Source organism: Oncorhynchus kisutch, linkage group LG15 (assembly GCF_002021735.2).
Source record: "Oncorhynchus kisutch isolate 150728-3 linkage group LG15, Okis_V2, whole genome shotgun sequence".
Lineage (NCBI taxonomy): Eukaryota > Metazoa > Chordata > Actinopteri > Salmoniformes > Salmonidae > Oncorhynchus > Oncorhynchus kisutch.
In genome coordinates, this window is record NC_034188.2 from 3,010,177 (window position 1) to 3,023,112 (window position 12,936).

General features: G+C 50.9%; 1 protein-coding gene across 1 annotated transcript in view; it reads right to left on the minus strand.

Moving 5' to 3' along the window:
* Positions 1-4,631: 4,631 nt before the first annotated feature.
* The window catches only part of LOC116353667 (proline-rich extensin-like protein EPR1), an 86,871-nt gene continuing 78,566 nt past the window's right edge, over positions 4,632-12,936 (minus strand). Inside the window, exons 2-3 of the mRNA XM_031791327.1 lie at positions 5,145-6,234; positions 4,632-4,924 (exon numbers count right to left, since the gene is read on the minus strand). Of these exons, the coding sequence (XP_031647187.1) occupies positions 4,632-4,924; positions 5,145-6,234 (1,383 nt within the window). The remainder of the gene's footprint in view (positions 4,925-5,144; positions 6,235-12,936) is intronic.

The window sequence follows — 12,936 nt, forward strand, 5'->3', positions numbered from 1 at the left end:
GCTTTGTACATCTTCAGCTTTCAAATGTTAATATGTTGCTGCTGAGACAGACAGACACAATCAGACAGTCAGACAGACACAATCAGACAGTCAGACAGACACATTTAGACAGTCAGACGGACATACAGACCAAGACAGACACAGACAGAACGAGACACACAGAGACAGACAGAGACAGACTGACAGAGACACACAGAGACATCGAGACAGTGAAAGACAGACAGACAGACACATTTAGACAGTCAGACAAACATACAGACCAAGACAGACACAGAAAGACCCGAGACCGAAACACACACACAGACAGACAGACAGAGACACACAGAGACATAGAGACACATTGACAGACAGACAGAGAGAGACAGACAGACAGGGACAGAAATACAATTTTCTCGAATTTGATCTTTTGTTTGTACCCTTCAGGGCAATTGAACTTATCCCAGAGACTTCTTCTCCAAGACACCGGAGAAGAGGCATTCGGATTGAACATCAGGGACTGTAACATACTCTGTTTCACAGAATCATGGCTCTCTCCGGATATACTGTCCCCATCCATACAGCCAGCTGGGTTCTCAGTACATCTCTCTCCGGATATACTGTCCCCATCCATACAGCCAGCTGGGTTCTCAGTACATCGAGTCATTTTGTTCACCCAACCTAGAATATCTCACAATCACATGTCGACCGTATTACCTCCCAAGAGAATTATCTTCGGTTATAGTCACTGCCGTGTATATTCCCCCTCAAGCCGATACCAAGACGGCCCCCAAGGAACTACACTGGACTTTATGCAAACTGGAAACCACACATCCTGAGGCCGATTTATTGTAGCTGGGGGATTTTAATGAAGAAAATTTTATGAAAACTCTACCGAAGTTCTATCAACTCTGTATTACTCGGACTACAGGAACTCTCAACCATTGTTACTCTCCCTTCCGAGATGGCTACAAGTCCCTCCCCCGCCCTCCCTTCGTGAAATCAGATCATTACTCCATTCTGCTTCTCCCTTACTTTAGGCAGAAACTCAAAAAGGGAAGTACCCGAGGTCTATTCAACACTTGTCTGACCAATCAGAATGCTTCAAGATATTTTTGATCATGCGGACTGGGATCTGTTCTGGGTAGCCTCTTGGAATAACATTGACATATATGCGGACACGGTGACTGAGTTCATCAGGAAGTGTATAGGGGATGTTGTTCCCACTGTGACTTTTAAATCTTTTAAAATAAAACCAAACCAAAAACCGTGGATAGATGGCAGCGTTTAACCACATTTAACGACTGCAAAGTGACTGGGAATATGGTTGAATACAAACCGTGTAGTTAATTCTCTCAGTCAGGCAATAAAACAGGCAAAACGTCAGGACAGAGACAAAGTGGAGTCACAATTCAACGGCTCAGACACGAGATGTATGTGGCAGAGTCTACAGGAAATCACGGATTACAAAGGGAAAACCAGCCATGTTACACCGACGTTGTCCCAGACAAGCTAAACACCTTCTTTGTCTGCTTTGAGGATAACACTGTGCCACAAAACACAGTCCGATCCCAAGGACTGTGGGCTTTCGTTCTCCGTGGCCAACGTTAGTAAGACATTTAAGCGTGTTAATAACCCTCGCAAGGCTGCTGGTACAAACGGTATCAGAGCACAGACCAGCTGGCTGGAGTGTTTACGGACATATTCAGTCTCTCCCTATCCCAGTCTGTTGTCCCCACTTGCTTCAAGATGTCCATCATTGTTCCTGTACCCAAGAAAGCATCATGAACTAAGCCCTGAACTAAGCCCTCACTTCTGTCATCATGAAGTGCTTTGAGAGGAGGGTATCACATCCACCTTACCCAACACCCTTAGACCCACTTAAATTTGCATACCACCATAATAGATTCAAAGATGATGCAATCACCATTGCCCTGTTAGAAATATGTGTATGTGACCAATAATATTTGATTTGATTTGATATTCAACTCTCTCCCTGTCAGCCAGGTATATTTCCCAGATTCTGCCTCTGCCCTGTCCCCTCCCCTGTTCCCTCCCCTGTTCCCTCCCCTGGCCCTGTTCCCTCCCCTGGCCCTGTTCCCTCCCCTGTTCCCTCCCCTGTTCCCTCCCCTGTTCCCTCCCCTGGCCCTGTTCCCTCCCCTGTTCCCTCCCCTGTTCCCTCCCCTGTTCCCTCCCCTGGCCCTGTTCCCTCCCCTGTTCCCTCCCCTGTTCCCTCCCCTGGCCCTGTTCCCTCCCTGTTCCCTCCCCTGGCCCTGTTCCCTCCCCTGTTCCCTCCCCTGTTCCCTCCTCTGGCCCTGTTCCCTCCCCTGTTCCCTCCCCTGTTCCCTCCCCTGGCCCTGTTCCCTCCCCTGTTCCCTCCCCTGGCCCTGTTCCCTCCCCTGTTCCCTCCCCTGGCCCTGTTCACTCCACTGTTCCCTCCCCTGTTCCCTCCCCTGTTCCCTCCCCTGTTCCCTCCCCTGGCGCTGTTCCCTCCCCTGGCGCTGTTCCCTCCCCTGTTCCTTCCCTTGGCCCTGTTCCTTCCCCCTGTTCCCTCCCCTGTTCCCTCCCCTGGCGCTGTTCCCTCCCCTGTTCCCTCCCCTGGCGCTGTTCCCTCCCCTGTTCCCTCCACTGGCGCTGTTCCCTCCCCTGTTCCCTCCCCTGGCGCTGTGCCCTCCCCTGGCGCTGTTCCCTCCCCTGGCCCTGTTCCTTCCCCTGTTCCCTCCCCTGTTCCCTCCCCTGTTCCCTCCCCTGGCGCTGTTCCCTCCCCTGTTCCCTCCCCTGGCGCTGTTCCCTCCCCTGTTCCCTCCCCTGTTCCCTCCCCTGGCGCTGTTCCTTCCCTGTTCCCTCCCCTGTTCCCTCCCCTGTCCCTGTTCCTTCCCCTGTTCCCTCCCCTGTCCCTGTTCCTTCCCCTGTTCCCTCCCCTGTTCCCTCCCCTGTTCCCTCCCCTGGCGCTGTTCCCTCCCCTGTTCCCTCCCCTGTTCCCTCCCCTGGCGCTGTTCCTTCCCCTGTTCCCTCCCCTGTTCCCTCCCCTGGCGCTGTTCCCTCCCTGTTCCCTCCCCTGGCGCTGTTCCCTCCCCTGTTCCCTCCCCTGGCGCTGTTCCCTCCCCTGTTCCCTCCCCTGTTCCCTCCCCTGGTGCTGTTCCCTCCCCTGTTCCCTCCCCTGTTCCCTCCCCTGGCGCTGTTCCCTCCCCTGTTCCCTCCCCTGGCGCTGTGCCCTCCCCTGTTCCCTCCCCTGGCGCTGTGCCCTCCCCTGGCGCTGTTCCCTCCCCTGGCCCTGTTCCTTCCCCTGTTCCCTCCCCTGTTCCCTCCCCTGTTCCCTCCCCTGGCGCTGTTCCCTCCCCTGTTCCCTCCCCTGGCGCTGTTCCCTCCCCTGTTCCCTCCCCTGGCGCTGTTCCTTCCCCTGTTCCCTCCCCTGTTCCCTCCCCTGTCCCTGTTCCTTCCCCTGTTCCCTCCCCTGTCCCTGTTCCTTCCCCTGTTCCCTCCCCTGTTCCCTCCCCTGTTCCCTCCCCTGGCGCTGTTCCCTCCCCTGTTCCCTCCCCTGGCGCTGTTCCTTCCCCTGTTCACTCCCCTGTTCCCTCCCCTGGCGCTGTTCCCTCCCCTGTTCCCTCCCCTGGCGCTGTTCCCTCCCCTGTTCCCCTCCCCTGTTCCCTCCCCTGGCGCTGTTCCCTCCCCTGGCCCTGTTCCTTCCCCCTGTTCCCTCCCCTGTTCCCTCCCCTGGCGCTGTTCCCTCCCCTGTTCCCTCCCCTGGCGCTGTTCCCATCCCCTGTTCCCTCCCCTGGCCCTGTTCCCTCCCCTGTTCCCTCCCCTGGCGCTGTTCCCTCCCCTGGCCCTGTTCCTTCCCCCTGTTCCCTCCCCTGTTCCCTCCCCTGTTCCCTCCCCTGTTCCCTCCCCTGGCGCTGTTCCCTCCCCTGTTCCCTCCCCTGGCCCTGTTCCTTCCCCCCTGTTCCCTCCCTGTTCCCTCCCCTGTTCCCTCCCCTGTTCCCTCCCCTGGCCCTGTTCCTTCCCCCTGTTCCCCCCCTGTTCCCTCCCCTGGCCCTGTTCCTTCCCCCTGTTCCCTCCCCTGTTCCCTCCCCTGGCGCTGTTCCTCCCCTGGCGCTGTTCCCTCCCCTGTTCCCTCCCCTGGCCCTCTTCCCTCCCCTGTTCCCTCCCCTGGCGCTGTTCCCTCCCCTGTTCCCTCCCCTGGCCCTGTTCCTTCCCCCTGTTCCCTCCCCTGTTCCCTCCCCTGTTCCCTCCCCTTTCCCTGTTTGATCCTCTTGCCCTGCATTCAAGGATCAGGATCACCTTTAACCTCCAAGTACATTTCCCTTCGTCCTGGTGAAATGATGCTACCCTGTATGTCTGACTCAGACTTGTACCGGGGAACTGTCTGATAGCCTTGCCCTGTATGTCTGACTCAGACTTGTACTGGGGAACTGTCTGATAGCCTTGCTGTGTATGTCTGACTGAGACTTGTACCTGGGGAACTGTCTGATAGCCTTGCCCTGTATGTCTGACTCAGACTTGTACCTGGGGAACTGTCTGATAGCCTTGCTGTGTATGTCTGACTGAGACTTGTACCTGGGGAACTGTCTGATAGCCTTGCTGTGTATGTCTGACTCAGACTTGTACCTGGGGAACTGTCTGATAGCCTTGCCCTGTATGTCTGACTGAGACTTTTACCTGGGGAACTGTCTGATAGCCTTGCTGTGTATGTCTGACTCAGACTTGTACCTGGGGAACTGTCTGATAGCCTTGCTGTGTATGTCTGACTCAGACTTGTACCTGGGGAACTGTCTGATAGCCTTGCTGTGTATGTCTGACTCAGACTTGTACCTGGGGAACTGTCTGATAGCCTTGCTGTGTATGTCTGACTCAGACTTGTACCTGGGGAACTGTCTGATAGCCTTGCTGTGTATGTCTGACTGAGACTTGTACCTGGGGAACTGTCTGATAGCCTTGCTGTGTATGTCTGACTCAGACTTGTACCGGGGAACTGTCTGATAGCCTTGCTGTGTATGTCTGACTGAGACTTGTACCTGGGGAACTGTCTGATAGCCTTGCTGTGTATGTCTGACTCAGACTTGTACCTGGGGAACTGTCTGATAGCCTTGCCCTGTATGTCTGACTCAGACTTGTACCTGGGGAACTGTCTGATAGCCTTGCTGTGTATGTCTGACTCAGACTTGTACCGGGGAACTGTCTGATAGCCTTGCTGTGTATGTCTGACTCAGACTTGTACCTGGGGAACTGTCTGATAGCCTTGCTGTGTATGTCTGACTCAGACTTGTACCTGGGGAACTGTCTGATAGCCTTGCTGTGTATGTCTGACTCAGACTTGTACCTGGGGAACTGTCTGATAGCCTTGCTGTGTATGTCTGACTCAGACTTGTACCTGGGGAACTGTCTGATAGCCTTGCTGTGTATGTCTGACTCAGACTTGTACCTGGGGAACTGTCTGATAGCCTTGCTGTGTATGTCTGACTCAGACTTGTACCTGGGGAACTGTCTGATAGCCTTGCTGTGTATGTCTGACTCAGACTTGTACCTGGGGAACTGTCTGATAGCCTTGCTGTGTATGTCTGACTCAGACTTGTACCCGGGGAACTGTCTGATAGCCTTGCTGTGTATGTCTGACTCAGACTTGTACCTGGGGAACTGTCTGATAGCCTTGCTGTGTATGTCTGACTGAGACTTGTACCTGGGGAACTGTCTGATAGCCTTGCTGTGTATGTCTGACTGAGACTTGTACCTGGGGAACTGTCTGATAGCCTTGCTGTGTATGTCTGACTCAGACTTGTACCTGGGGAACTGTCTGATAGCCTTGCTGTGTATGTCTGACTCAGACTTGTACCTGGGGAACTGTCTGATAGCCTTGCTGTGTATGTCTGACTCAGACTTGTACCTGGGGAACTGTCTGATAGCCTTGCTGTGTATGTCTGACTCAGACTTGTACCTGGGGAACTGTCTGATAGCCTTGCCCTGTATGTCTGACTCAGACTTGTACCTGGGGAACTGTCTGATAGCCTTGCTGTGTATGTCTGACTCAGACTTGTACCTGGGGAACTGTCTGATAGCCTTGCTGTGTATGTCTGACTCAGACTTGTACCTGGGGAACTGTCTGATAGCCTTGCCCTGTATGTCTGACTCAGACTTGTACCTGGGGAACTGTCTGATAGCCTTGCTGTGTATGTCTGACTCAGACTTGTACCTGGGGAACTGTCTGATAGCCTTGCTGTGTATGTCTGACTCAGACACAATCCATTGATTTGTTTTGTCGCTCTAACATAATCAATCATATAAACAAACTGACATAGCAGATTTAGAACGGACACTTCTAGCTTAAATTCAGAACCAATGTAGTGAATATTCCCTATTTAGTGCACTACTTTTGACCAGGACCCCTATGGGCAAGCCCTGTATAGGGAATAGGTAATAGGGTACCTTTTGACCCAATTCTATCTAAATAGGGAAGTTAAATCTTTACCCAGCCAAGAAAGGAGATATTGATCCCACAGCGAGGCAAGAATCTTCTATACTGTTTCGGTGATTTAGTCAATCGTTTGGAAGTGCTGGATAACTTTGGTGTTCATTATGGCACCTTCACTGTGTTGACCAATAAGCTCCACATAAATACATGAGAGAGAGAGAGGCAGAAAGAGAGAGAGAGAGAGAGAGAAAGAGAGGCAGGGAGAGAGAGGCAGAGAGAGAGAGAGAGAGGCAGAGAGGGAGAGGCAGAGAGAGAGAGGCAGAGAGAGAGAGAGAGAGGCAGGGAGAGAGAGGCAGAGAGAGAGAGAGAGAGAGAGAGAGAGAGGCAGGGAGAGAGAGGCAGAGAGAGAGAGAGAGAGAGAGGCAGAGAGAGAGAGAGAGGCAGAGAGAGAGAGAGAGGCAGAGAGAGAGAGGCAGGGAGAGAGAGGCAGAGAGAGAGAGAGAGAGAGAGAGGCAGAAAGAGAGAGAGAGAGAGAGAGGCAGGAGGAGAGGAGAGAGAGAGACAGAGAGAGAGGCAGAGAGAGAGAGAGAGAGAGAGAGAGAGGCAGAGAGAGAGAGAGAGGCAGAGAGAGAGAAAGAGAGAGAGAGGCAGAGAGAGAGGCAGAGAGAGAGAGAAGAGAGAGAGAGCAGAGAGAGAGAGAGCCAGAGAGAGAGAAAGAGCGAGAGAGAGGCAGAGAGAGAGAGGCAGAGAGAGAAAGAGAGAGAGCAGAGAGAGAGAGAGAGCAGAGAGAGAGGCCAGAGAGAGAGAGGCAGAGAGAGGAGAGAGAGAGGCAGAAAGAGAGAGAGAGGAGAGAGAGAGAGGAGAGAGAGGCAGGAGATGAGAGGCAGAGAGAGAGGAGAGTGAGAGAGAGAGAGAGGCAGAGAGAGAGAGAGAGGGGAGAGAGAGAGAGGCAGAAGAGAGAGAGAGGCAGAGAGAGAGAGAGGCAGAGAGAGAGAGGCAGAGAGAGAGAGGCAGAGAGAGAGAGCAGAGAGAGAGAGAGAGAGAGAGAGGCAGGAGAGAGAGAGAGAGAGAGAGAGGAGAGAGAGAGAGAGAGAGAGAGAGAGAGGAGAGAAGAGAGAGAGAGAGGCAGAGAGAGAGAGGCAGAGAGAGAGAGAGGCAGAGAGAGAGAAAGAGAGGTCAATACTTATCTAGACGGTTACATCATCAGTATGTATTTATGGTCATAGAGAAACACTCCGTCTTGTGTGATGTCACATCGGAAACAATTCACAATCTTCCTTCCAAAGAATACTGAATATATTATACTAAAATAAAGATTTTTGAGGGGCTTATTTGAGCTGTTCTTGCTATAATATGGACTTGGTCTTTGACAATTAGGGCTATCTTCTGTATACCAACCCCTACCTTGTCACAACACAAATGATTGGCTCAAACTCATTAAGAGGGAATGAAAATCCACAAATGGACTTTTAACGAGGCACAACTGTTTTAATTTAAATGAATTCCAGGTGACTACTTCATTAAGTTGGTTGAGAGAATGCCAAGAGTGTGCAAAGCTGTCATCAAGGCAAAGGGTGGCTACTTTGAAGAATCTCAAATATAAAATACATATTTTGATTATTCTCCTGTGAAGGAAAAATAATCTATCTCTCTGGCTTTATCCCAAATGGCATAATATGGGCTCTGGTCAAAAGTAGTGCACTATATAGGGAACAGGGTGGGATTTGGGAAACAGACTTTTTACCATTTTTGAATCGGTCGTAACCTCGGATAGACACACAGGGGTTCGTTATGTATCCCCAAAGTAAAGGAAGCTGAGGAGTTGTGATAGGAAGGATTTCACACCTGAGCACCTGTCAACAGTCATAATGTCATAACCTAGTCAGCCCTGTTAGACAGTCCAGATATAGTCACTGTCTGTTTACTGATAATAAAGACACCTGGGATACACACACACACACACACACACACACACACACACACACACACACACACACACACACACACACACACACACACACACACACACACACACACACATACAAACACACACACCACACACACAGGCCGCAGTGTATAGGGCAATTTAAAGTCCTATTCTGGACTCGAGACGCCGGGTGAGGGGCCTACAGTACCTCGTGGACTGGGAGAGGTACGGTCCAGAGGAGAGGTGCTGGGTACCGGTGGGGGACATTTTGGACCCTTCACTTCTGAGGGACTTCCACCGCCTCCACCCGGATCGCCCAGTGCCTCGCCCCCTGGGTCGCCCTCGAGGTCGGTGGCGGCGCGCTGCCGGGCGTAACTCCTACCCACCACGCCTAGTAACCCCTCTGCTCTCTGCGCTGACTCCTATCCACCACACCACGCCTAGTAACCCCTCTGCTCTCTGCGCCTGACTCCTACCCACCACGCCTAGTAACCCCTCTGCTCTCTGCGCCTGACTCCTACCCACCACACCCACCACGCCTAGTAACCCCTCTGCTCTCTGCGCCTGACTGCTACCCACCACGCCTAGTAACCCCTCTGCTCTCTGCGCCTGACTCCTACCCACCACGCCTAGTAACCCCTCTGCTCTCTGCACCTGACTCCTACCCACCACACCCACCACGCCTAGTAACCCCTCTGCTCTCTGCGCCTGACTGCTACCCACCACGCCTAGTAACCCCTCTGCTCTCTGCGCCTGACTCCTACCCACCACGCCTAGTAACCCCTCTGCTCTCTGCGCCTGACTCCTACCCACCACGCCTAGTAACCCCTCTGCTCTCTGCACCTGACTCCTACCCACCACGCCTAGTAACCCCTCTGCTCTCTGCGCCTGACTCCTACCCACCACGCCTAGTAACCCCTCTGCTCTCTGCGCCTGACTCCTACCCACCACGCCTAGTAACCCCTCTGCTCTCTGCGCCTGACTCCTACCCCACCACGCCTAGTAACCCCTCTGCTCTCTGCGCCTGACTCCTACCCACCACGCCTAGTAACCCCTCTGCTCTCTGCGCCTGACTCCTACCCACCACACCTAGTAACCCCTCTGCTCTCTGCGCCTGACTCCTACCCACCACGCCTAGTAACCCCTCTGCTCTCTGCGCCTGACTCCTACCCACCACGCCTAGTAACCCCTCTGCTCTCTGCGCCTGACTCCTACCCACCACGCCTAGTAACCCCTCTGCTCTCTGCACCTGACTCCTACCCACCACGCCTAGTAACCCCTCTGCTCTCTGCGCCTGACTCCTACCCACCACGCCTAGTAACCCCTCTGCTCTCTGCGCCTGACTCCTACCCACCACGCCTAGTAACCCCTCTGCTCTCTGCGCCTGACTCCTACCCACCACGCCTAGTAACCCCTCTGCTCTCTAGTAACCCCTCTGCTCTCTGCGCCTGACTCCTACCCACCACGCCTAGTAACCCCTCTGCTCTCTAGTAACCCCTCTGCTCTCTGCGCCTGACTCCTACCCACCACGCCTAGTAACCTGTGACAGTAGTTGTTCGTACGATTAAATATTGTAGTACTAAATATGTGACATATGTTTCATTATGCTACTACACGTAAATACATCACTGTAAAAGGACTAGTAGAGAGAATACTACAGACACAGTGGAATCATTGAACAAAATATGACATTTATTGATGAAATACAATAAAATCACAACATTCAGAAGGTTTCTTTGAATCACAGCAAAAATAATTAGCTACAAAACAACTGCAGTGTTCCTCACCTGGCTTACTGTAAAACATCACTGCAGTGTTCCTCACCTGGCTTACTGTAAAACATCACTGCAGTGTTCCTCACCTGGCTTACTGTAAAACATCACTGCAGTGTTCCTCACCTGGTTTACTGTAAAGCATCACTGCAGTGTTCCTCACCTGGCTTACTGTAAAACATCACTGCAGTGTTCCTCACCTGGCTTACTGTAAAACATAACTGCAGTGTTCCTCACCTGGCTTACTGTAAAATATCATTGCAGTGTTCCTCACCTGGCTTACTGTAAAACATCACTGCAGTGTTCCTCACCTGGCTTACTGTAAAACATCACTGCAGTGTTCCTCACCTGGCTTACTGTAAAACATCACTGCAGTGTTCCTCACCTGGCTTACTGCAAAAACATCACTGCAGTGTTCCTCACCTGGTTTACTGTAAAACATCACTGCAGTGTTCCTCACCTGGCTTACTGTAAAATATCACTGCAGTGTTCCTCACCTGGCTTACTGTAAAACATCACTGCAGTGTTCCTCACCTGGCTTACTATAAAACATCACTGCAGTGTTCCTCACCTGGCTTACTGTAAAACATCACTACAGTGTTCCTCACCTGGCTTACTGTAAAGCATCACTGTAGTGTTCCTCACCTGGCTTACTGTAAAACATCACTGCAGTGTTCCTCACCTGGCTTACTGTAAAACATCACTGCAGTGTTCCTCACCTGGCTTACTGTAAAACATCACTGCAGTGTTCCTCACCTGGCTTACTGTAAAACATCACTGCAGTGTTCCTCACCTGGCTTACTGTAAAACATCACTGCAGTGTTCCTAACCTGGCTTACTGTAAAACATCACTGCAGTGTTCCTAACCTGGCTTACTGTAAAACATCACTGCAGTGTTCCTAACCTGGCTTACTGTAAAACATCACTGCAGTGTTCCTAACCTGGCTTACTGTAAAACATCACTGCAGTGTTCCTAACCTGGCTTACTGTAAAACATCACTGCAGTGTTCCTAACCTGGCTTACTGTAAAACATCACTGCAGTGTTCCTCACCTGACTTACTGTAAAACATCACTGCAGTGTTCCTCACCTGACTTACTGTAAAAAGCAAAACAAAGGGTTGATTACTGTACTTCTGTATCTCCATCAACCCCGTCTTGTGGATTTTGCCACAGGTTCTCTTCCACATCACAATGGATGTTTTCATTAGCTAAACATCTTGGGAAGAATCTTCGGGCGAATCCAGACCTGACATTGGTCTGCCGGGATGTCATTGCATGCGTCATCCATGGCCTGGAGAAGGGTGGCTTGTTCGTGAGGGCGCCTATCATATACCTTCCACCTCCATGTGGAGAAAGATTACTCAATCGGGTTAAGGAAAGGAGAGTAAGTACAGGGTGGTAAATTGTGGATGGGCCTGAAATCATGCTTGCACCATTTGAGCATGGTGGAACCTGACATTATCCCACACAATGACATAGGTCACGCCATCAGCTCTACAGACCTGATTTAGCTCATCAAGGTTACATTCGAATAGCGAATCATGTGGCTGCCTGCAACTCAATATATAGAGTATATAGAGTAGAGAGCTTAAGATGTTGTTCGACCTAACATTAGAATGGGCAAAATGCATAATCTAAGATACTTTGACAGTGGTATGATTGTTGATGCCACACATGGTGATTCCAGCATCTCAGAAACAGCTGCCTTCCTGGGATTTTTACGCAGTACAGTCTCTAGAGTTTACAGAGAATGGTGAGTTAAACAAAACACATTCAGTGAGCGGCAGTTCTGTGGGCAAAAACACCTTGTTAATGAGAGAGGTCAAGAGGAGACTACAGACTCATTCAAGATATCAGAAAGGCCACAAAACGCTCAAATAACAGCTGTTTAAAACAGTGGTGTGCAGTTGGGCATCTCTTAACGTACAACACCGTGAATAATTCAGGCTGTTGTGGAGGCAGAAGAGGGTTCTACCCAATGCTAGATAGGTGTACCTAATAAAGTGGCCGGTGAGTGTACAGTCAATGTCAAATCTGAAAACATGGTCTGGAAAAGTGGTAGATGGGACCATAGAAACAGTGTCTGATAAAGAATGATGATGAAGCATTACATCCATAGATAATGTCGTCCAATTGGCTGATGTTCCCCGGTAACTGGTGGCAACGGATCTCGTTATTTAAACATGGAATATTGTTTGTCAGTTTCCGTAAAACTATACATTATTGAGAGTAACGCAACAGTTACTTATCACGTTGAGCACGTTGTATCAATTGATAGTTAGATCACTGTAATGAAAAGAATAGACAGTCATTTCAGATGTAATGTGCGAATTGCATTTTGAAATGGTAGTACTTTGATGTTAATAAGTTGTGTCATTTTGAACAGGTGATTTTAGTTCCATGAACAAATGATCTTAGCCTTATATGTATTGTATCCAAGCAACTGGAAAACGTGCCAGAGTTTAGAAACATTTGCATTTTGATCATAGGTTGTGAGTTTTGTGTCTAGAGTTTTGAAAAATGACATCAAGGTTCCGAAATTAGTGCCAAAGTGATTGTAAAAAACTGTAAGAAAGTCGAAATCAAAATTGTCAACGAGACAACAGTAACCACAGTAACCAAGTGTCCAAATAACCATGCATTGAACAATAACAATAAGCATACAGTAGAGGACATGTGCAGGTTGATTGGTCTGTCAGACACTGTCCCTCATCTTATGGCAGGCAGCAATGTAGTGCGCTGCCAACCCACAGCTCTCTGCGTCCTCCCCCAACAGGACGGGTAGCCTCTCTCTCTCTTTGTCTATAACTGTCTAGTCCCAGCTGGACTCTCTCTCCCTCTCTCTCTCTCTCTC